We start from the raw sequence: 23,830 nt of genomic DNA on the forward strand, positions 1-23,830 counted from the left end.
CCTGAGATGTGCGAGAGAAACACAACTGACATCGAGCACACGATGGCGCTCTTCACTGCAGTTCCCAGGGGCAGTGCAAAGGAGCAGGATCTGGTTTGGAGGAGATTCCCCCACAAAAATAATGTGAATCCATAAGGATCCATGGCTCGGATCCATGTTTTACTCCCATTCCAAAGCCATAATGCACTAGATCCATAATTTCTGTGTTGCATTCTGTGGGCACTGATGAGGCCTATGATGGGACAGTGGTTTGGGGGAGAATCCCACGTCGATCCATGAGGATCTACTATTTGATCCGTGAGGATCTCTGCCTCATAACCCAATTTTTTCTCCCATTTCAAAGCCATGCACTGCACCCATAATTTCTGGGTTGCCTTCTCTGGGTGCAAATGGGACCTATGATCAGACTGTGGCTCAGGGAGGTTTGCATCTAAAAATCATATGAAATCATGAGGATCCGTGCCTCAGACCCATGTTTTGCACCACTGCAAAGCCACGTGCCAAAGGATCCATGATTTCCGTGGTGTAATCTGTTCGTGTACTGTATATGGAATCTATGATTCAGTCGTGGTTGGGGGAGTATCCAACATAAAAATCATATGAAATAATGAGGATCTGATCTTGATTAAATGGATCTGCTTTTTACTTTCTTCACACCCCAAGAAGCTGCAGTTAGGGCCTCTGCTGGCCACCCCTACCCATTTTGGTGCCTGAGACAAAAATTAAGTTGCCCACTGTGCCTAAAGCTAGGGCCGGCCTTTGATCACCCCCCCTCCATCCCATTCTTTTAACTGATGCAGATTAAACAGTTAGAGAACCATTGGTATTTGCTATTGATAAATTCCCACATTTCCTGCCCTGATCTCAGTTAATTTGTTTTCTTTTTCTTCCTAATTACAGATATCAAAAGCTAAACAACAGACCACCGGGCGAACCCTTGACTATTTGGAGAAATGATGCGGAGAAAAAGGTTTTTCTTTCTCCTTCCCACCCCATTCTATCCTAATACAGTATTCTGCCCTCCTGCAATAGCCACGTGGTTGGGCTCACTTGTCTGAGACATCTGAATGCTCAGTTCCTTGCAGGTGTCTTTCTGGGGATGATGCAATGTTTCTAATTTTGCTCACCTCCCATCTTTTCCATATTTTTGGCCACCTTCGGTTCTAGCCAACCCAAACCTTAGTCCGTGCCCATTGTCTGCAAAATCAATCAATCAATCAATCAATCAATCAATCAATCAATCAATCAATCAATCAATCAATCAATCAATCAATCAATCAATCAATCAAAAGTTCATTCTCGGTTACATTTTTCCAGTCCTCCTTTCTATGAGGGCACGATCTCTTATTGCAAAATCATAAAACCGGAAAAAATCGATTGATTGATTGATTGATTGATTGATTGATTGATTGATTGATTGATCGATCGATCGATCGATCGATCGGATTTCTGCCCCGCCCATTCTAGACCGAAGGTCTACTCTAAAAAAAAACGAGGCGTTTTTAATAGCTTTTGCTGGAAACCCTACAGGGGACAAATCCCAGGGGACGCTGCAAACCACCCCCCACGCCAAAGGGTTGCGCAGACTGCAATGCCCAAAATGCACTGCAAAACACACACACAACAACCACAACCACAACCACAACGCCCCCTGTCGCTTTCGAACGAGAAGTCCCGGCTTGCAAAAGGAAGAGGAAGCAGGGCGATATCTCCGCCTCTGGCTCGGCATCTGGGCGCGCTGGATCCCCCAGAAAACGGGACCCCTTTGGGGGCAGGATGGGAAGGGAGCCCGGGAGGGCGGCGGCGGAGACCCCCACCTTTGAGGAGGTATGATGCCCGGCTCTCATCCTGGCAACGCCGGGCTGATGATTCGCCTCCCGTCGCTTATGCTGGGAAGCCCCGGCGGAACGGAACGGAACCTTAAAAAAGCAAGCCAGTGGATCCTACAGGGATCTTTTCTTAGTCCATGCAAACAACAGGACTTACTGATTTTAAATATATGTGTGTTGTTGTGTTTTGTTTTGTTTTTACTCTGCCTTTCTCTTCCAGCTGTGAAATTTCAATTTAAAGTTGGAAACAATGAGTAATATAAGGGGGTTAATTTCATGGAAAAACAATATTTAAAGCTAAGGACAAAGAGTACGAAGAGGCATCTTACATAATTAAAAGGCAGTATTAAAGCTAAGAACAATAAGTATGGCAATTTTTTAAAAAATGAGTTGATAAGAGTGCCTTGTTTTTAACTACAGCCTTGTCCTTCTCAAGAATTTATTTAATATGTTTAATGAAACGTTTTGCTTAAATATCGGTTTGTTAATTAGTCGTGTGTGTGTGTGTGTGTGTGTGTGTGTGTGTGTGTGTGTGTGTGTGTGTGTGTGTGTATGTGTGTGTGTGTGTGTGTGTGTGTGTGTGTGTGTGTGTGTGTGTTAGTGATTAGCTGCATCCCTCAAAGAAATTCAGAAAAAGCTGGACTTGAGTTGCTGTTGAGTTCTGATGGTCTGTAGATATCCCCTTGAATGAACATGCAAATAACATTAAATATTCCTGCTCACATATGGAAACTTACAGAGGGAAAGTGGAGCTGGTAAAACTCCTCCTTAAATATCTAATTGACATTGAAAACCCTATTAGGTTCCCTACAAGATGGTTCCAATTTGAGAGCTTGTAACACGAATCGGACCCAACTCCGGGAGGCAGTGGAAGACAGGAGGGCCTGGCGTGCTCTGGTCCATGGGGTCACGAAGAGTCGGACACGACTTAACGACTAAACAACAACAAACACGATAGCATCAGTGCATCCTGGAAAAAGAACAGCCCTTTAATATACAACCGTGATTGAGATGGATGAGGCCTGCAGCTGGATCATTCTCCACCTGCGCAGCATATCCGCTCCGTATGACCCTACGTAGTGAGAGATATGGTTTCAGAGGGCCAGAATCATGTCTCGCCTCCCTTGGAGGTGTGTGTTAAACAGCTTATCTTCCCTCTGCATATACCAATGCTTATCAACTTATAGCTTCCTTAAAGAACATCTCATTTGTGTTATCTTGGTCTTTGACATGGGTAAACATTTTGAGAAGATTTTGGCCTTTTCTTTCTCCTTAAAATTCAGGACACCCACTGGGATCCAGAGAAACTGCAATGCGAGTTTCAAGTCTCCGGTAAGGATCTGCACCAAGAAAAGTGGGAACATTAGCAATCACATAAGCTTCTGAGCCCAGGGTTGCATTGAAATTAGTCTACTTTGTCATTTGATGGCATTTTCAACCCTTGTTCTCCATCTACAGTATGTGAACTTGCAAACCCATGTTTTTTTAAAAAAAATTTATTTGCTGCAAAATGAATGACAGGAGTCTCTTTTCTGTGTAGAGTTTGCTTTTCTTCTTTGTAAGGGCTACAACCCAAAAGGGACTTAGCTGATTTTGTTTCTGACACCGATTCTATTCTGATAGTTCTTGTATGCCAGTGGTTCTTGGAAAAATGTTAAGTCTCTCTCTCTCTCTGCTTGCCAGGTCCCTTCCCTGGGGGCTTCTCATCCTCCTGACAAGGATGCCCTGGAGCAGGAAATTGAAGAGCTAAAGAAAAATCAGCTTGTGCTGGATGAAGAAATAGCACAGTTACTGGCTGAGTAGGTACCTGGCTTCTTCTGATGTACATTATAAAAGATCTGCAAGGAATGCGGTGGATAGTTCTACACAATACACCGTGAAAAGAGGCGGTGGAAAAGCTGTAGAAAAAGAGAGCAAGGATGATGATAGGGCTGAAGAAACTCTCCCGTAGGGAGAAAGTCATTTAAGTCTGTGTGTCTTAGGAAGGGGGGCAGAATTTCTAACTCCCAGGGTCAGCCTTACCAGAATCCCAATCCAGTTCTCTGTGTAACTTTGTGATTAACAACAAAAATCACATATAGCCTGGCTTCATTAATTTGCTGTTCCCTTTTCTGATTTACTCCTGTAGAGGATACAGCCTGGAGGAATTAGAAAACCACATCGCTTTGCTCCATGAATACAATGAGATAAAAGACGTGGGGCAGATGCTTCTAGGAAGACTGGGTAAGAGCAGGCTGCGGGATCTTGGGGGTAAACCTTGCTTTTAAGCATTTCTCTTTGAAGGAAGAAACCGCAAGTCTCTTACCAGAGAGAATTCACCATCAAGTTACTGCTTATTACTGTGGTGCTCCACAGTTACACATCATCTTATAGGAACTGCATTAGTCAAAGGTGGGAGAATACAGGGTTCTCCAGGTGAACCACAACACCCACAGTACTTCACTGGGGCTGCTGGGAGAGGCAGGCCAGCAAATACCTGGAGGGCCACGGGGCCGCCTTTGCTACTGCAGATAAGCTTTTGTGGCACAAGCAGGGGGGACGGTTTACCTAGCGATCCTGTAGCTGGGATGGAGAGCCATTGATACACCATGATCCTTCTATACAGGTAAGCAAAGCCTGCATAAAGCTTTCTGGAAGAGAGCGGTAGGGCCAAGAGGAGCTTTTACCAGCGGGCATGCGTTCCTCAAGTATTGTTTTGCTTTTTTGTATTTCTAGCCGTGATCAGAGGAGTCACCACAAAGGAGATATACCCTGAATTCGGCCTGGACCTGAACGACTAGAAGGAATGTGAAACGGTTGTGTAGACCCAGACAAGAGACTAAACACCGGGGGTGGGGGGAGAGAAAGGTCTATTGTAAGTTCTGATTAGAAAAAAAAATACAGGCAGAGAAATGGTGAACAGCCTTTGATAGGTTTAATGGATGGGAAAGCTGTTGGAATTATCTACCAAATTAGTCGGCAAAGGGTGTTCTCATCAACGAGGCACATTCCACATGTGAATCTCTCCAGAATTTCCAGAGATTACTGGGGGTTCGCTATTTTTCTACTCTAGCTCTGTTGGGTATGAAAAGCTGAGCTATAATAGCCAATGTTGAGGCTATAATATATGGAGGAGGTCAGGGTTTCTTCCATATGGATGCTGTGAAATGCCCTGACAGGCTAAATGAAAAGGTGAAGAATTATGTGGCCCTCCTTATGCTGTAGGATTACCACTCTCCATTATGGATAGGTTGGTATGAGTTTCAGTTCAACCGTTTCTGGACTGCCACCAGGCTGAGCAAGCCCTGTCCTGTCCTTTTTCTATGAAAAGAGGGGGGAAAAGAATGTTCTCTGTACATTCTAGCCACCTCCATGATTTGAACAGTTTCTCATCTTCCACAGTCTGTTGACGCTTTCTCTTGAACACACGGGCTATTATCTAGTTTAAGGAAGGAAACTTACCAGGGCATCTCAGTGTCTGTGAAAAGCAATGTATCCATTGAGCATGTTGGTAATTAGATTTTTTTTCCCAAACAAGAAGAGTGTGTTTATTTGTTTAAATGGAAATGTTTGAAAAGTTTGAACTTTGTTTTTGGGGATTAATAAGGGAAAGTCAGCACAAAAGAATATTTTGTTAAAGAAAACCGGGGTGAACATGTTGTTTAACTGTTTATATGAAAGTATCTACTCATGTAGGTACTGATCTTTAATACTAGCTTTACTGACATCTAGATACTTTGATACATATTTCACTGTTGCCTTTATTATACCGGTTTTATCTTGTAAAAAACCCTCAATATCTTTTCTGATGAGAGGTGGTTGTATCTGCTTTTAATTCATACATAAAATAAATATTAACCCACCCCACTTGTGTAGGAGTTGCAGCCTTGCACAACACTGCCAGTGATTTAAGCCAGAACCGCAGCTGGCCAATCTGTGGAATATTCTCCTTTTATCGCTGAATTATCCAACGAGGTGGTTTCCTTCACTGTCCATCTGTGTTTCGTCTCCTGCTTTATCCATCTCCCTCTCTTCCTCTTCGCTGGAGCCTGCGTAGAAGTCCCGATAAGCCTGGCTGTTTTGGAGTTCTGCTTCTACTTTAAGCTTGGACTTCCAGATGGCGTGCAGAATATTCGGCAGCTTCCACTGCGTTCTCAAGAGAGTGTCCTCCAGCACAAACACACCATCCCGAATCCTCCTCACTTGCGTGCACACGGCAGATGACTTCAGCTCCAACCCAATCTCGTGAACAACCTTTCTAAGATACTGTGCGGTCTCGTGCATGCAGTGAATTTCTGTGGGGGAACAGAAAGTCATCTCAGGAACTTGCAGTTTAAAAGCGGAAAAGACTAGTCTTTAAAGTGAATTGTTACTTCATCATCTTTCACTTCCATTTCCACCCTCAAGATGTGTTGGACTACATCTCCTATTATCCTCAGGCTGCCTTTTGGGAATTTTCCCATTGGACTAGATGAGTTTTGAAGTCCCTTCCAACTCTTGATTGGTGTGACATTAAACAGGCAAAATCAAAGTCCTGGAAAATCATCTAGTTCAACTTAAAAAATCCATTATTACAGCATTACCAACCTCTGTTTAAAACTTGTGATGGAAGAAAGGCCTCTGTTTTTCAAGGCTGCACTGTTGTACAGTCCAACCGGGACTTGGGAAATCCAGCTCATTAACGAGGACTAGAAACTTGGTGTGTATTTTTAAAGAACAGCTACAGAAATTGGACCTAGACATACCCAGCTGGAATTCTGGAGGCGCAAACTCAAGACACCGCACAGCCGTGATCAAGGGGGGGCTTTTCTCCATGGGGCGCAATAATCCTCTCACCGCCAGCTCATAGGCCTCTTGAGTCTTCAGGTCAATGTTGGCATATCTGGAAAGATGTGAAGGTAGACGATGGAACAAAAAAACGAGTTTGAACTTTCCTAACGTCAGGTTTGTCGGTGTCGCCTCCAATCAGTTCTCAGGTTTTGCCCACCAAAGCGTATCCATTCTCATGGACAGCTCTATGGCAAGCAGCGCTTATTTTATTTTATATGACTTATGAAAGAAATCTGTAGGTCAGTGGTAGTGCCACCGCTTGGCAGACGGAAGGCCCCAGGTTCAGTCACTGTCATTTCTTAGTAAGGCAAGAAAATGACCGTGTCTTAGACATTTCAGAGAGGTAGTGTAATACACAATACAAAGCTAGTGGTATACAGCTCCTTTCGGTGCCAAGAATGAGTAACCGCAGCTGCAGAAGTTACTATGCTGTGGTGATAGTGGGTTGCGCCACTTCAGTTACCTGCTAGGATTCATGCATCACCACACCAGGTTCTACCCCCCCACCCCAAAGGCCTCGTGAAGTGGTGGTGGGATTTCTCCCAAAATCTTCTGCACAGCTTTGTATCTGCATGTTCCCAAGGAAATACTTCAGCCCAAATAATGAGCAGACACTCTAGGAAATGCACATGAGTTATATCAGAATAGATTAGACATACAGGTAGAATCAACACACTTCCACAGCGATGGGCTTTAATAGCCTGTTCACGTCTGTCTATTCTTCTTTCAACTTTATTTTTGTTTGGGGAGAGATTAGAATATTAAAATATAATAGTTTACAAGGAAATTGTTGTTCACAAAAACATCCACTTCTTTTGTTACAACTCTGTACAGTATTTGCAAACGTGAGTAGGGGTAAAGGCTCTGGTCACATAATTGCAAAAAAATCAAATTGAAAAGTTTTGGTTCTAATTTATTTATTTATTTGATTTATATCCCGCCCATCTGGTCTAGAAAAAGAGATGCCTAATCCTCCTGTCCTGAAGAAACAGCACAAAACAAAAAAGGTAGTTTGTGTTTCAGAGGGAGGTTTTTTTAAGCACAAGACTGGGTAAGCTTCCAAGCACCGGCGATGCATTACAGAGTGAGCTAGGAAAAAGGCATTTGAAAAAAAAAAAAAGAAGCCCAACCTCTCTATGAAACTTGCACCTCAATATTTAAAACGCTGCTTCATGCAACTGCTGTCTGTGTAACGTTTTGCTATGCTGAAAATCAGAATGCGAAACGCAGCCAAACGCGACTCTGCAATCAAACGGCAACACGCAAGGATGGCTTTATTGTCTGGCAAATGAACGGAGCTTCTGTTTCGGCACACAAGAATCTGCAACGTTTTCTTTCCGCAGGTTCAATCATTTCTGCGCCTTGCTTTCGCAAAAGGAGTGCATTACTACAAAGTCCGTTTTATCCAATGATCACCACCAAAAATGGTTATAATGGAGATCGGTGGATTTTTGTTGGCTTGTTTTCAGAGTCTCCCGTTTTCAGATTTGTTTTCCTTTTTTTTTTAAAAAAAAGGGTGGAATCTCATCCCACCGTGCCAGAACCCTTGTGTTGCCTGCTGAGCCAATATTCTTCCGTGTCTGCTCAGAGGTCATTTCCTTGCTTTACTCTTCTTTCCTCATCCCCCCACCCTCTCCCAGTCTGCACAAAAAGGTCTCCAGCGATCTCAGCCAGAGAAAAAGAGAGACTAGATTAGACAAGTTGCAGCAGTAAAGGGAAGTCTCGTCAAGGTTTCTCCTGCTTAGGTGGGAAATCCTCTAGCTCCTTTCCCATCAAGAGCTCTTCCAGCTTCTGGTCAAGCTCTGTCGGAGAACGAAACATACACCACAGTACGAAGGCCATGCAGATTATGCCAATCAAGACCCCTCGCCACACGGGCTGCTCATGATCGCTGCCCATGGACTGGGCCACAGTCCATTTCTTGGCAGGACTCTTGAGGTAACTAAGTGGCCGGGACTCCTCTCGGTCTTTATGCTCTTGGGGCGGGCAGTAGTGGCGTCGTGGGAGGAAGTAGAGGGGCGCCGAGAGCCTGGGGGGGAAGAGAAGGAAAAAAAATCTGGGGTGAAGAGGGGACAGCGGGGAGCCCAATCAGCTGGCCCCCACCCCACCCCATCTCTTTTCTCCTCTTGGGGTGGACCCTTTGATTCCATAACTGCTCCAAAAGCTAGGGGCACCGTGGTGGGGGCCAAAGGATCGGAAAGCAGTTTCAGTAAGTAGGCCATAAAAATAACAATTGCATATGTCAGGTCAGTTCCAACCTACAGTGACCCTTCCCAAGGTTTGTAGGTAAAGAATACTCAGTAATAGTTTCCGCTTCCCTTCTTCCGGGGGTAGCCCTGGGACTGTGCAGCTTGATCAAGGCCACCCAGGCTGGCTCTAATCTGTAGGAGGCCCAGTGGGGGAATTGAACCCCCAGACTCTGCAGCCAGAAACCTACACCACTGAGCTATCTCGATAGTTTATTTTGAAAGCTCTAGTTACAACACAGTTTTTTTTAAAGATCCAGAATGGTCATATCTAGTTAAAGATGTCTATGAGCATGAGCGAAGTGCTGTTCCCTGAGCAGAAAGTACATCTTTCAGGTTAGGAGGTATTCACTGGGAACGGCACCAACAATTAGCCCAAGAGACAAAAACTGCGGAAGTATCTTTACTTTCTTTCCTATACCTGTTTTCGAAATTGTATAAAGAAAGGCTAGTTTCTGTTGCCTTACCGCCACAAAAGCTGTACTTTTGCTGGTCCTCCCAAGACTGGCAATGTATCTCACAGACACCATCTAAAACCACAGATTTTGGAAGGTCAGAGGCCCTCCAGATGTTGCTGGACCACAACTGTCATAATTTCTCACCACCGAGCTGGCTAAGATGGATGGGAAGCTATTTCTGATGACATCTGAAGGGGCTGCATTTAGCCTTTCGAAAGACTAAACCCGGGTTTTTATATGCACAAAATTGGGTCTCCAACATTGAGTTACAAGCTGTGAGATCAGATACCTACTGCAACAAAGCTTTGTGATTAGATCCTTGGATAACAGAAAGGACGCGCTCCAGCTGTTCCCGGGTGATGTGCTCTGAAACAAAGAAAGCAGAAACAACATTGAAAGATGGGTGGCTCTTTTTTTCTTGTTTAAGGGCAATCACAGCAGAAGCAAATTTCTGGACTGGGAGGATTTGAAGACATGCTTTATCTATATGGTTTTAGTGCTCTAATAGAGATATTCCTTGTAAAAAGACGGCCAAGGGTATATAAAGGTGATCCTGTCCAAACCAAACCACAGTTTCAAAACCCTGGGGGGCACCTGGTGGGTCACGTTTAGTCTGGATGGGAGCAACCTTCTTCCTATCCGAAGTGACGACAGGAGAAAAACGAAAGCCGCATCAGATTCACTTACCAAAGGTGGTCTTTTCAATCAGTTTGCCCGTGTCTGAGAAGTCATCGGTGGCTTTGCCAAACAATCCACGAACTGTGTAGGTCTTTGGAAAGGAGAAAGGTGTGAGGTGTGATGTACTTAAGAGTGGAAACGCTTCACCGCAAAGCCCAGCTGACACTGCCTGGCCCCCACTGGCTTGTCGTTGCTGGATACAGAACCAAACCACGACAATATAGCCGGTGTCTTTGGCATTGTTTTCACGTGTTCCTTAGAGCTATCCAGGCGTTCTTAATAATCTCTCTCTCAACCCACAAGCTGGGACAATCCTCAGGTGGAGCCCCAGTCTTTCAAGTTTGCCTCCTCCAGTAAATCTGCTATACAGTGTCATGCTTCCCGTAGGTTTAGCCCATAGGGAAGGGCCTTAGCAATGGTGTTTTAACTTAAAGCAATCAAGTGCATTCTCTAAGCAAATGTTGGGGAGTAGAATGGTGTTGGCCTACAGTTCTGTTTCATTCTACTCCCGCATTTCTCATCCTGAACCCAAATGCTCAAGTCCCACCCATTCCCAACACGCTGGGGCTCTCTGGAGCATGAAGCTTCCCCCTATTCTAGTTTCTGCCAGCCTTAAGATCTTTTGCGCCTCCGCAAACCTCAGGCCGCCCAAAAACCTGCCAAGGCCTCCCACTTCACCAGCTTGGCGTCACACAACATCAGCATATACTCTTAAGCACCAGAAAACAGAGGGCAGAATTCTTACCCTGGTGAAATGGGCACTGTGGCAGTCCACCAGCTTTTTGGTGCCTTTGCCTGCTGCGAGGACTGAAAGATAAACAAAGGGGGGGGGGAGAGAGAAATTAGCATGTCTTTTACCATTGAACAGATCTGCAAAGCATTTCCTGTAGATGGAAATGCAACAAACCCAGAGCCCCTCTTTCAACATTAGTCTTGATTTCTAATGAAAGTTCTTTTCAGTTTGGTATCACATATCTTTAACAGCTGTTTTCTCTCTCTCTCTCTCTCAGCCTGGATATCAGAGGGAAAAGAAAGACATACCAATACACCTAAAGGGATACTTACAAGGTATGGTTTCTCTCTTTCTTTCGCTCCCATAATTATTTTACAAACTTTACATAAACAGAAGAATCCTGCTTTAAGATTTAGGTAAACTTATTTGAAATGCGATTGAATTGGAAGGTGTCCGGTGCCAAGTTTAGCTAAAATACGGTAACCTGGTGGATGAAATTTGGCAAATTCAGTCACGAACGCAGGGTAAGCTAAGCCGGTGTAGTCCTGACCATTCATTTTGGCCGAGGCGGTATAGTCCTGCCCAGAGTGTCCGCCGCCCCATCCTAATTCAGAGTGACTGGAAAATTCTGCTCTGGGCACCCGTCAAGAGAGGCCCACAGAGAGATTTGCCCACAGGGCTGCTCTGCTGCCTGAATCCTGCTGGCAGAAGAGCCATAATATAAAAGAAGGAAGAACTTAGTCCATATCCGAAATACATCCAGCCCAGGGACACAGCCATGATGATGTTGCAAAGTTAAGTCCATGACAGGGGGACCTTGAGTAACATTTAACACCTCCTGGTTGAGAGGTGTCTTGGACTCATCCTGACTTCAAAGAGACTACAGTGACAGTTTAATGAACCCTCTGGCCACACCAGACACCTCAGACTGCATCTTTCGGTGCCTTTTTACTTACCAAATACCCCGGAGGACTTTTTATCCAGACGATGACCTACTCCCATTTTCCAGTGAGTGAATAGGGGTCCAGACACTGTAGAGAGAGAGGGAAAAAAAGTACAGAATTATTATTCATTCATTTATTTATTTATTACTTTGATTTATATATACCGCCCCATTAGTACCGAAGCACTATTTTGGGTGGTTTACAGACAGTTAAAACAAACTACATAAAAGGACATATAACATAAATAACAAAAAATGTGGTCTTAAAAACTTAAAACAACGGTGCAACCAATTTTTGAAGAGAGGCAAGACTGGAGGCGAGGCATTCAACCAGAGTCCGTGTGAAAGGCCTTCGTGAACAGTCTATCTGTGAAGATTCTCATGTGCATATAGAAAACCCCTCACTCAACAGAGGTGGAGGGAGGCCTTAGATATAATCTGTCTTCTATTCATCCCCAGAAAAAGCAGGAGGACACCCATCAGAAAGACCACACTGTTAATGACCCATGACAATGGGTGGAGAAGAACTACAGAAGTGGGATTTTCACTCACACCCCCCCCCCGTTTGTCTGTCTAAGGAGCCTAGAGACCGGGGGGGGGGGATTGAAACCAACGTGGAAGATATATCAGGAGTTCAACTGCCATGACTCAACTTCCAGATCACGTCTTTAACTGCCTCCTAAATGAATACAAGGAGGGGGGGTGGGTGTAAGTCCTCTGGGAGTTGATTCCACAGTGTAGGTGCCACTGCCAAGAAGGCCCTGCCTCTAGTAAATGACTTTCTCTCCTCTCTCAGAATGGCCTGGCCTGAGAAGATCTGGTGTTAAAACAGATCACAGTCCAGGATTCAGAGATATGTCTTTGCAAAGAATGCATCACAGACCATCATGGGAAATAAAACTGCCGCATTAAAGATTAATTAAATCAGTGGCTAGATGTGTCAGAAATAAACACCTGAGTAAAGTTAACACAGTAACGTTTGTAGTAGTAGTATTATTATTAATATTGTTACCTGTTTATCTCAATCTACAAGGAGAAAAAATATGCAACAAATCAAATGAATACCTTACAATAAAAACCTTTAATCGATGGGACAAATCAGTTATTTCCACTGAACAATAGCACGCAGCTAGGTTGTGCTCTCGCACAAAGAGTTTGATTTGGCCATCAAGTCACACCAGGCCTTAATCACAATGAACCACAGAGCTACGCAGAGGAGTTCTGAAACACTGGACCACTCTGGATCAGCACCCTGACCGGAGGCAGCGTTTTGCCATAATCCCAAGCGGATTCAAAGTTCAGGGGAAATCTTAAAGTTTGCCCCCACCTCATGTTTTCTCCACCTCTTACCTAATGGATGGTCAACCAGTGACGATTGTTCAGCAGCCGTTATTGTCAGCTCCTTCCCATCTGCTCCTTCCACCGTGCTGGGTAAGAAATAGATATGCTTCCTCGGTGCCGGGCGCCTGAATTTATTCAAGTCTAAAGACAGAAAATACAAACGGGGAAAGTGTTGTGGGTTTTTTTCCCCCCCTTGTAGATTTAAAATCAAAATTATGACTGTATAGTACTCTGTATGAATTAAGAAGTTATAAACTTTTGCTCTCTATGCCTCTAACCTGATATTTGGAAGGGCAGCAGTGAAGAAATTGGGAAATATCAAGGGTAAGGATGTGTCGTTGGAGATTCAGGCCACAATAATCCACACAACTGTATTCTCGATCACCGTGTATGAGTGTGAAAGCCGGAGAGTGAAGAAAACTGACAGGGGGGGAAAATGGTTCCTTTGAAATGTGGTGCTGGAGGAAAGCTTTGCAGGTACCCTGGACGGCCAGAAAGAGGTACAAGTGGGTCCTAGATCAAATCAAGCTTGAACTCTCTCTGGAGGCAAAAAAAACTTGAGGCTGTCCTCACTTGGGCACACCATGGGAGGGCAAGATATGTTGGACAAGACAATCATGCTGGGAAAAGCTGAAGGCAGGAGAAAAGAGGGAAAGATGGACCGACTCGCTAAAGGAAGCCACAGGTCTTAGGTTTACAAGAGCTGAGCAAGGCGACTGAGGACGTGATTAATACTGAGGGCACTCAGCTTGCATCTAACTCAGTGGTTCTTAACCTTTGTTACTCGGGTGTTTTTGAACTGCAACTCCCAGAAACCCCAGCTAGCAGAGCTGATGGTGAAGGCTTCTGGGAGTTGCAGTCCAAAACTCCTGAGTAACCCAAGGTTAACAACCAGTGATTTCTAACTAAGTAAGATTAACCTTGCTACAGCATCTCAGCAATGCCTTTCCTTTTTGGCTGCAGTCGGCGGTTCCCATGCATGGCAACCCTCCTTAAAAACTGAGGACTAGAACCTTCATCTATCTCCTCCAAGTCCCTGCCCTACGATCTTACCCTTAAGCCACGATGCTGCCAGCCACCCCAAAATCCCCCCCAAAAAATATCTAAGAGAGGATTTAAAAATAGGCACAAAAAGATATGGAGAAGACACGGGTTCCAACTCCCGGGCCACCGCATTCAGACGTGCAGCAAACAGATCGTGAGTTGCTTTTTTGCAAACGGAAAGGGGGAGAGGAGCGAGGCTTGCATAACGCTTTCGTGTGTTTGTGTATGTGTTGTGTGTGTGAGAGAGAGATGCATTGCACCCCCAAACCCCTAACCTTTGAGGAGGTTGGTCTCCACCGCGTCCCGCACCTGCTTCCAATACACGCCGGGGGGCTTGTACACGGCGAAGAGCCCTTGCAGGCCGGCCTTGGCCGATCTCATGGCGCCGCCGTGTCGCCCTCTGCCTGCCTTAGGGCTCCCTATGGGTGTCCCCTCCTCAAGGCGCCCCCACATGGGCCTCGCCTTCGCCGCGTCCTCCGCCCAATGCGCTCCGCCCGGAAACAAAGCGCTGCCGAACAAGCGGGCCGAGTCCTTCGCGGAGTGCCGGCAAAAAAAACAAACAAACGCCCGGTTGCACGTGAGAACGCAACCGGATGACACTGCCGGCAACAGAGCTAAGGGCTCCTGCCGGGCATAAAGTGAGTGCAAAAAGAAGATTCTCTCTCTCTTTTTAAATTGTAATTGATTTTGCACTCTTGGGTGCCCCATGCACACGTGCGTTTGAAGCTGGGAAGCCGTACACGGAAGTGTTTTGGGGGAAAAGAGGGAGAAGACTCCTGCCCACCCACGCGTCCGAGTTTTGCACCGTTTGCAGCCCGGAGCGGGCAAAGGCACCCAGGGGACGCCAGACCCTCGTTTGGGATCTGAATCCGGCCAGGTCCTGCGTGCACGCTTCTCAAACGCGTGTCTTTCATTTCGCCTCGATTTGAAGGGGGAAGGCAAAGCCTTGATGACAGCCATGGCGTGGTGGCCCTTGCGCCTCCCCAGAGGTTTCCTGCTTCGGGTAATAAATGCAAGAAGAGTCTTGGGTTCCGACGTGATTGTAGGCAAGTCTGTACTCATTTCCTCGCTTTCCCCATTTTCTGATTGCTGTGCTTTGGCCCCTGTTGTAAAACAACCCAATGCCCTTTTGTTGTTATCATTGTTATCATTACTAACATCATTACGGTTTCCATTGACTCAACTGGCTTTTAAGAGAGCGATCTTGCGCATACTTAGGAACAAATAAATCAATCCTATGCGGATCAGTCTTTCTGTCTTCAGAGAGACTTACTCCCAAGTAGACGTGTCTAGGGTTGCAGTCTTAAGGCTGAAAGAGTGGTTCTGAAGAATTGGGGAGAAACTGTCATGCTCCAGATGTTCCTGGACTCCAGATCCCATCAGCCCTGCCATTATGACAGATGATGGGAGTTATAGTCCATCATCATGGCAGGTTGCCCAGACCTGGGTTGGAATGAACCCTTGTTCCTTTCCACAGAGTTGATGCCGGTCAGTATCTCAAATCAAATACAGTATAATATAATCAAATATAATCAACATTAATATAATCAAAATCCTCATTAACGCTACCTCTCGGGGCTGTTTTGAGGATAAAAAGACCTATCTATATTTATTTATGAGTCCTCTTCCTTTAATTATATGCTCCCCTTTTATTCATTCCTCCCATTCAGTTTGCATACTTGCCCATCTAGCAAATTGCTACTCTGGGTGGGGTACGACAAATTAAACCTGCATCCTGTAATAATACAAACAACAGACTAAATCCAAACAAGTACGTAGCCTGGCAGGGTAAACTTTCCCAAGGAGATTGGCAGTTCCAGAATAATGCATAGCAAAGTGTGAAATCCCAGTCTAAAAATATTATTGTGACAGCAGACAAGAGCCACGTCGGCAGAATGAAACAATTTTAAGAAGTGCAAACAGGCAGCAAAAAATTAGCAAGCGGAGAGTTGAGCAGATAGATGGTTAAAATCTTAGTGTGTGGTTTTCAAATGAAAAGGGTCTGCTTATTTGTTGGGTGCCTTTCCAAAGCTGGGGATTTGGGACGGTTTTGCCTGCACTGTTTCTAACTCCGCTTTTTCCGATAAGGAACGTGGTGTTGCTCAGGGACAAGACGCCAGCCTTGTCGTTCCAGCCAAACGGCGGCTGCCAAGAGCCCGGCGGAAGAACAAAACTATTACCCCCTCTACCCGGGCCACATCCCCACCAGTCTTCTGCAGAAAAGCCTGCTGGCCGTGGGTTCGGCGTTCATGGCTCTTTACGATCCGTATCGTCATGGTGAGTTGAGGATCCTCAATCTTGGGCAGTGCTGGCCTGTCCGGTTCCTCTATACAGTGGTGCCTCGCTTGATGACATTAATTCATTCCAGCGAAATCACTGTAGAGCGAAAACGTCGTCAAGCGAAATAAAAAAAGCCCATTGAAATGCATTGAAAATCGCTCAATGCGTTCCAATGGGCTGAATAACTCACCGTCCAGCGAAGATCCTCCATAGGGCAGTCATTTTTGGGTGCCTGTGCAGTGAAAAATGCCTCCTAAAAACAGTGGGGAGCCATTTTGAGCAGCTGGTGGCCATTTTGAAAACCCAGCAATCAGCTGTTTTGATTGTCGTAATGCAAAAAAATCCCATTAAAACATTGTTTTGGGATCGCAAAAACATCATCGTGAAGCGGATTCATCGTTATATGGGGTAATCGTTAAGCGGGGCACGACTGTAGTTACTTCTGGAGACAGCAGGAGGAAGGCCCGTAAAAAAACTGGCTTGCTTTCCTAGTTATGTCCCAGGGCAGCGGGTTCCCAACCTTTAGGTCCCCAGACGTTCTTGAACTACCACTCCCAGAAGCCTTCCCCGCGAGCTGGGCTGGCCAGGATTTTTGGGAGCTGTAGTCCAAGTGCATCTGGGGACCTAAAGGTCAGGAGCTACTGCTGTAGGGCAACCTGGCAGGGCCAGATGAATGCACAAGCTAAGTGCACCACAGCTGAAGCCCACACTGATTTGCAAGGAGCTTTTAATAACCCCCAAATACCCTCAAATAGGTTAGAGTAGTACACCTTTTTTAAATGGTTTAGAAACATGGCTCTTTAAAGACTAATAAGATCTATTTGGCACAAGAATTGTGGGCAGCAGCCACTTCTTCAGCTGCATGGAGAGTAGATTCCACAGAGAGACCTTTCTTACATTAATTAATTAATTGATTAATTGATTGATTGATTAATTGATTGATTGATTAATTGATTAATTAATTAGATTTCTATCCCGCCCATCTAGACCAAGGGTCTACTCTGGGCAGTTTACAAATTTAAAAACATATAAAACCAAAAACATATAAGTCCATTATAGAGCCAGTATGGCATGTAATTAATGGAAGAGTAGATGTCCGGCATGGTGGTGCTTTTAAAAGTGGTGGTGCAAGGTCCTTGCACAATCATGCACAATCGTTCGTGGCTGTAGTGAAGAGTCACAGGGCTATATTTGGACCCCCTCCCCGTGCCACTTCAACCCCTCTCAGCTACCCATCAGATGAGGTTTTTTTTTTTTTTTTAAAGATTGTTTGCACTTCCTCAAATTTTGGGGGGTTTGCTCCATAATGTGAGTTCTCTTTGTACCTGTTCACTGACCCCTTTTTTTCTCCCCAGATATGGTGGCCGTCCTCGGGGAAACGACGGGTTACTTAGCTCTGCAGAAGCTGCGGGAGCAGATGAGAAATGACCCCGAAGGATACCGGATCCTCCAGTGCGTGAACATGTTGTTCTGGCCCCATAACCAGGAAAGGATCCCGTTAGAGGATCTGGCGCTGTTTTTTTTGGGGGGGGGGGGGTCGGGATGTCTTTCATAGCAAGGTAGCCTAGTGGAGGTCATGGTGACTTCAATGTCATGGGATAGTTAAGTCCGCTTTGGCTTTTAGTCCAAACCTGACAGACATCCCTGGAAAAACAAGCAACTCGATGAAGACTGAGTGTGTGTAGTTGAAATAGAATGAAGGCCAATTTCATGGGGAAAATGCCTTTCCTTTGCAGAGAGCGGCCCCGGATACGCCTCTCCACACTGGATATTGCTGGACTCCGCATGCTTCCAGAAGGGACCTTTGGCCGGGAATACGTTCGCTTTTTGGACGACAATGTGAGCACAGCACGTAAAGCGCCTTTCGTCGGGCAGGAAGCTGGCTCCTGCGTAATATTGAGAAATGTCCCTCTTCAGTTTAAAAACAAGCACACGTGCTTCCAGTCCTCATGAAGGTGGTGATTGGGGATCCTGAAAATGATAAAAGAAGAGGGAGGAAAGAAAGGACAAGATTCCAGTATTTTTAGATGCCAATGGAAATAATGTTTGTAGCCAAAATCCATGACCTGCCCTTTCTTTGGCCTGCCAGCCTGTGGGTAAGCTGGTAGTCATTCATTCTTCACAAGACCACCCGTCTTTCAGGGACGCAGCATGCATGCTGGGAGTTACAGTTCAATACATGTCACCTTTCCCAATTCTGATCCCTCATCCCTCTTGGGCCACAGAGAGCCAGGCATCTCTTTTTTTCCCCTTCTTTTTGGCAGAGAGTTTCCCCGGACACGAGGGTATCGGCCAGGTTTGTCGATGACGAAGAGCTGGCCTATGTCATCCAGCGTTACCGAGAAGTCCATGACTTGATGCACACCCTCCTGGGTATGCCCACCAACATGCTCGGTGAGTTCCCTGGGCCTGGATTTTCCTGTGGCGCCCCCCAAGAGAAGGCAGGGAGGAAAGCCGGTAATCTATGTAAGAGGTCACCCTTTGCTCGAAGAGGGAATTCCTGTCCCTTTGGGCCCAGTTGGCACGACCAACCTTCTTGTGATCTTTGCATCGAGGCTGGGGAGTCAGAGTGACTTTTCACCCACCTTCAGGATCCAAGCTGCCACACCACGAGGTCTAAGGCTGGTTAAGCTGGAGGCCGAGGAGCTGTCCTTCTGACATTTAAAAGGCAGTTGGGGAAGGCTGTGGGGAGTGGAGGGCACGGGCGTTGGGCAATCAGTCCTGACCCTGAAGCCAGTGCACTCTAGATTTTACACCGTGGAGAAAATGAGTCATCCTGTTTTTGCCCTTTATCTGCTCTTCTGTGTTGGGCAGTACTAGGACTGAAATTGCAGGAGGGCTTTGAGCGCCCGCAGGATTCTGGGTTATTTTTAGATCGGTGGTGGCTGAGACACCTGACACGCTGCACCCTTTCATGTTCTTCTTTCTCTTACTTACTTCCCCTCACCCCACACTTGAGAAATTCTGCAAGAAGACTGCTCATTTCTCACTCTTTTGGCGATATATTCTCTTTTTTCCCCGTCTGATTTAAAGCGTCTAGCCTTAAAGTCAGCGATCTTCCAAGACTGTTAGACTACAACTCCCATCATCCACAAGCCAGCCAACATCGGTTGTGCTAGATAAATTTAACAGGAGGAATAATCCAGTCTTTCTTTCTGGCAGGCGGGCACCAGGTTAGAGAAGCCTGCCTTAGCAGTTAAAAAAAGAGAAAAATCAGCATCCATGTATTGCGGAATTCTGATTTTTCTTGCATTTTATTATTGTTTCTTCTTAGGGGAGATTGCGGTGAAGTGGTTCGAGGCTGTCCAGACTGGCCTGCCCATGTGCATTCTGGGAGCAATGTTTGGCCCCGTCCGTCTGAACACCCGGTACGTTCAGAAGCTGGTCAGTTCTGTGTGAAGAGAGAGGTAATGTCACTCCATCGGTCGAGAGAAAGACTCTCAGGCCTGAGTGGGTAGGCTTCACACCATGTCTGTTGTTTGATGAACTTGGGGGCCGCTCCAAAAAAGCCTCTCTTCATTAGATGCCACAGCACTGAAAGGGATGAGTAAGTCCTTCCTCCACACAAAACGATCCCTCGGGCTTTAAAAAAGGTGCCGTTCTCTTCTTGGGAGTGAGAATTTGATGAACATTGATCGAGGGAGGGTGCCATCAACAAGAAGGCCCCGTCTCTCATCAGTCACGACCGAGTGGTGGGGAAGCTCAGAGAAAGATACAGGAGGAGGTTTTGGCCAGGTTCATGTGGGGGAAAACAGCCCACCAGTTTTCAAAAAAGCAATTCTTTCCCCACTTCATCCAGGAAACTGCGGATCCTGACTACGGAGCTGATCCCGTGGGCCATTAGGAGCGGACGCAGCGCCAACTCCATCCTGAACGTCTATTACGAGGAGCGCTGGGAGCAGACGGTGGAGTCCCTTCGTAACGAAATCGGCATCCTGCCACCCCCAGAGGTACAAGTCCAGGGCCGTGCTGGACAGGAGAAGACCGGCCTCCTTTGACAGACCCAGGAGCCGTTAGAGGAACCGAAGAGATTAAACTTGTGGCAGTGAAACACAGCTTGCAGTGGATCGCCCACAATCGTCTCTGTCTGATCTAACCGAAAGTTTTCTTGAGCCATCAGCAATGTGTGAATTTGTTCCCGGTATTATTATTTTTTTGAACGGTCACTAAAATTTGGGCAAGGGGGCTTTTTCTATTTAAAAAGGAGCTTTTCAAAAAGAAAAAAAATATTTGAGGCTAGTTGAGGTGCAGGAGAAGGTGCAGGTGGTGGTTGGATGATTGTCCGCCCGTCCCTTAGATCCATGCCTCTGTTGAGACCAGCGCTAATAAGCGAGGAGCATCAGCGGCCTCCCTGCCCAACGACGGCTTTAGATGTTGGGCAACATCGTCAGCCGCAAATAGAAGCTTGCTTTTCTCATCCTCAAGAAGTCACGGAGTCAGGCACCACGAGGACAACATGTGTAAACTCTGGACAGTGAATGAAAACATGTTTTATAATTCCCCGGAGAAGAGCCAGAAGGCTTCCCTTTGACTGACTTGCTAAACAAAACCAACAACAACAAAAAATCAAGTCCATAGTCCTCATGGCTACCGGGGAATTTTTGAGGTGGCCCTGAGCCGTGTTTTCTCCACTCCCAAAAGCTCAAAAGAGAACAGAGTCTGTTGTGAGCCGCCCAGAGTAGACAATGTCTAGATGGGCGGCATATAAGTGCAATAAATAAATAAATATGTTAAAAAACAGATGGGTTACCTGAATAAATGCCTAGCATATTTATTAAAGATGTTTTTTAAGCTGCCTATTGTCCTAAAATTTTAGGGTGGTGTGCAGAATGCAGAGAAGTCAAAGTTAAGGCCCAACACCATGAAATAAAACCACGTGATACTGCAGTAATCATAAGAAGTAAAGAGAAGGAAATGAAGCTGAACTCTTCTCTCGACTGCCTCCCTTTCCTACACACCTCTTTTACCGGACAGGGCTTTGTATTCCTCACGACGAGCAAATCTTGAAAGAAAGCAGGGAAATGCAAGTAAATCTTGCGGGTTGTGAGGGAATTTATGCCAAGTGCTCTTGGGTACAGTGAGCGCTTATACCCATTTAGGTTGCTTGCTTTCGGCAATTGATTTTGCAATGCAGAGGCACCCTAGAGAAGGGTGCTGATGTAGCATTTGAGTCATGCCTCTGTAAGCAGAATTTTGCCCAGCCCGTGGTTACGTTTGTAGGGCAAGCGTGACAGAAGGAAAGGAGCGGATCCAGGACGGTGGTGCTTTTTATACCTGCTCTTGAATCGGGTCCCTGCCCACGACATCTGGGTGGCAGTATTTTCCTTTCTGTATCCCCCAGTCCGGAAATGCCAGCTCAGTGGCGTACGATGCTTTTCTGCAAATCAGCTCCGCAAATACGGGTCGGACCAGTTCCCTGCCCCAGTTTAGCTTTTAATTGAGATTGCAAAACTTAATTAAATCACTGTTGTCACTGTGCTTATCTTAAACTTTAGCTAAAGTGGTCAGAGGCTATACTTATTTTGTTATGATGAGTTCTGTGTTATTTTTTTTCCCTTTTGTGCTATATTCCCGTCCCTGCCTGGCAGTCCGAGGGAATATCTCCCGCGCGAGACGAAACAGACTCCGAGCCCCGAAAGCCGGTGTCAGGACAGAAGCCATCTTTACAAAAGTGCAGCTCAAGAAGTGTGTTCTCTGAAAGGTGTGATGAAACCCCCCTGGTTTTTTTGGGGGGGGGGCTGGGGCAGATAAACATGGATATAAAGCCCAGAAGTGAAATTTTATTTTTTGTGTTCTATCACAGTTTAGGGGTACCTTTACGACAGAATTGGGGACACAGCTGGGAAGAAGGGCTCATATTTGGCCCCCCGGGGGGGGGAGAGAACATTTTGTGCTTGCTTTATTTATTTATTAAAAATATTTACCAGGGTATATCATTCTGGACCTCTTCTCTGTTGCTCCCTCAAACCAGAAGTAATTTTTTTTCTGGTTAAATTCTGGGTTTTGTGTAGGTGGCCGGCGGTCTTTGTTACTTCTTTATTTGGGGACGGCGCAAGGGGGCAACCCACGGGACCGCCCCGGGTGGATGGGAGCTGGGACCGATCTTGAGCCAGCCTCTCGAGGACTTGAGAATGTAGGATTTATCCCATCAGAAGCTTTCCCAAAGTAAACAGACAAAGTAAAGGAAAGCAGTCCATTGAGATCCTGAAATATAATGGCGAGGGTTGCAATTCCCAAGCATCATCTCCCCGATGAAGGACTGGACGCAATATCCTCCTCTGTCTGAACAGATCGCATCAAACCTGCTGCTGTGTTCCAGTTGGCAGGAGATAGAGCGGAATAGCGCTATGGCGCACGCCTCTTGCCATGTGGGTTTCTTAGAGACACCTTTGTGGGATACAGGATGATGGGTTAGATGGGATCTCTTCTTATATTATGTGATAGAAGTTGAGAAAACAGTGGTCACTTCGGGGTGGGGAAGTGCTGTTTCTTCCTTTTCTGAAGCGGTGGGGATTAAAGACGGCCCTCGCTTAGTCATCTTGTTTAGTAAGGTTTTCCCCTCACCGCGTCTCCCTTTCGATGCCATACCCGTCTCATTAAACTGGGTGAAAAGGCACAGGGCAGTAGTACTTTAAAGGAAGGCTTGAGGCTTTTGTGTTGTCTCGTGGCGGAAGCACTGAGTAACATGGCAACCCCTGTATTAGCAGAACTAGAGATTAAGCCAAGGGGCAACATTAGGCAAAGAGCAGTCAACTGAAGCTAAGCTAAGCTTATTGTTTGTACATATACAGTACAGGATCCGGCCCTAAGGAGTTATTTCTGGTTTCTGTACAATTTAATGAATTTTTGTTATTTTGTAGCGCAGGGAAGTGATAAAAAGTATTAAGAATTAGGTTGTTTGGACGGAATGGGGATGGCCGTTTTTCAGGTCCTGGCCGAACACACCACAAAACGCAGACTGAAATTAGATGCCGGGTGGGGGCTGCGCACCTGCGGGCGATGCTGGAAACCAGGTCCCACCAGGTCTGACGGTTGGGGAAGATGGGATGTGGAGTCCGTCAACATCTGGAGGGCCACCTTCTGCTCTTCCTGATTTACACAGGTGGCCAAAGACTATTTCCTCCGCGGCTGGAAGTGTTTTCGTCTTAAGGGGGAGCAAATAAGTTTTTAGATCTCATAAGGAGAACATCAAACCCTAAAATCACACTGTTTGTAAACGAGCCAATGATGGCCGGGCAATGAGCCGCCTAGAGTGGTCATATTGACCAGATAGGCGAGATATAAATAGAATAATTAATTAATTAATTAATTAAATGAGTTTATGGCGGTTTAAAGCTGTGGCTTTCCTCCTTGGTGGGTCAACAGCAGTTATCTCTGCGGTGCAGCCTAGAAAGGAAAGGTGGAAAATTGGCACCTCTTTGGGGCAATTATTTACACGGATACAGAGGGGTGGCCAAGATCCTCCTCCC

General features: G+C 45.9%; 3 protein-coding genes across 6 annotated transcripts; 2 read left to right on the forward strand and 1 right to left on the reverse strand.

Annotated features, from left to right (window-relative positions):
* Nucleotides 1-1,576: 1,576 nt before the first annotated feature.
* Nucleotides 1,577-5,675, forward strand: SWI5 (SWI5 homologous recombination repair protein). Its single transcript, XM_072985123.2, has 5 exons — nt 1,577-1,827; nt 3,113-3,161; nt 3,513-3,628; nt 3,958-4,052; nt 4,545-5,675. The coding sequence occupies exons 1-5, from the start codon at nt 1,592-1,594 to the stop codon at nt 4,607-4,609; spliced, it is 561 nt and encodes a 186-aa protein (XP_072841224.2). The 5' UTR covers nt 1,577-1,591; the 3' UTR covers nt 4,610-5,675.
* Nucleotides 5,500-14,517, reverse strand: TRUB2 (TruB pseudouridine synthase family member 2). Of its 2 annotated transcripts, XM_072985119.2 has the most exons (8): nt 14,357-14,515; nt 13,047-13,178; nt 11,710-11,784; nt 10,766-10,827; nt 10,030-10,111; nt 9,636-9,708; nt 6,554-6,690; nt 5,500-6,103 (listed from the first exon to the last, which is right to left on the reverse strand). In XM_072985119.2, the coding sequence occupies exons 1-8, from the start codon at nt 14,460-14,462 to the stop codon at nt 5,772-5,774; spliced, it is 999 nt and encodes a 332-aa protein (XP_072841220.2). In that variant the 5' UTR covers nt 14,463-14,515; the 3' UTR covers nt 5,500-5,771. The 2 variants fall into 2 exon arrangements, with proteins under 2 accessions (XP_072841220.2, XP_072841221.2); XM_072985120.2 differs by lacking the exons at nt 5,500-6,103; nt 6,554-6,690 and adding an exon at nt 7,328-8,667 and having other exon boundaries at nt 14,357-14,517.
* COQ4 (coenzyme Q4) lies at nt 11,040-22,427 on the forward strand. 3 transcript variants are annotated; one of them, XM_078382692.1, is made up of 9 exons: nt 14,557-14,719; nt 15,013-15,127; nt 16,170-16,358; nt 17,717-17,813; nt 18,098-18,200; nt 18,626-18,755; nt 19,636-19,729; nt 20,161-20,311; nt 21,950-22,427. In XM_078382692.1, the coding sequence occupies exons 1-9, from the start codon at nt 14,675-14,677 to the stop codon at nt 22,352-22,354; spliced, it is 1,329 nt and encodes a 442-aa protein (XP_078238818.1). In that variant the 5' UTR covers nt 14,557-14,674; the 3' UTR covers nt 22,355-22,427. The 3 variants fall into 3 exon arrangements, with proteins under 3 accessions (XP_072841223.2, XP_078238818.1, XP_072841222.2); XM_072985122.2 differs by lacking the exons at nt 14,557-14,719; nt 15,013-15,127 and adding an exon at nt 11,040-11,088 and having other exon boundaries at nt 21,950-22,392; XM_072985121.2 differs by lacking the exon at nt 21,950-22,427 and having other exon boundaries at nt 14,567-14,719; nt 20,161-20,501.
* The last annotated feature ends 1,403 nt before the right edge of the window (nt 22,428-23,830 follow it).

Source organism: Pogona vitticeps, chromosome ZW-PAR (assembly GCF_051106095.1).
Source record: "Pogona vitticeps strain Pit_001003342236 chromosome ZW-PAR, PviZW2.1, whole genome shotgun sequence".
NCBI lineage: Eukaryota > Metazoa > Chordata > Lepidosauria > Squamata > Agamidae > Pogona > Pogona vitticeps.

Bases quoted from the DNA above. Each gene is read 5' to 3' on its own strand.
- SWI5 (XM_072985123.2), top strand. From the start codon at position 1,592: ATGCCCAAAATGCACTGCAAAACACACACACAACAACCACAACCACAA. The intron at 3,162-3,512 runs GTAAGGATCTGC...TCTGCTTGCCAG, and splicing joins ATGCGAGTTTCAAGTCTCCG to GTCCCTTCCCTGGGGGCTTC. The intron at 4,053-4,544 runs GTAAGAGCAGGC...TTGTATTTCTAG, and splicing joins GATGCTTCTAGGAAGACTGG to CCGTGATCAGAGGAGTCACC.
- TRUB2 (XM_072985119.2), bottom strand. From the start codon at position 14,462: ATGAGATCGGCCAAGGCCGGCCTGCAAGGGCTCTTCGCCGTGTACAAG. The intron at 13,179-14,356 runs GTTAGGGGTTTG...TTCTGTCTTTAG, and splicing joins GGAGACCAACCTCCTCAAAG to ACTTGAATAAATTCAGGCGC. The intron at 10,828-11,709 runs GTAAGTAAAAAG...TTTATCTTTCAG, and splicing joins AAAGTCCTCCGGGGTATTTG to TCCTCGCAGCAGGCAAAGGC.
- COQ4 (XM_078382692.1), top strand. From the start codon at position 14,675: ATGACACTGCCGGCAACAGAGCTAAGGGCTCCTGCCGGGCATAAA. The intron at 16,359-17,716 runs GTGAGTTGAGGA...TTTTCTCCCCAG, and splicing joins TTACGATCCGTATCGTCATG to ATATGGTGGCCGTCCTCGGG. The intron at 20,312-21,949 runs GTACAAGTCCAG...CCTGCCTGGCAG, and splicing joins GCATCCTGCCACCCCCAGAG to TCCGAGGGAATATCTCCCGC.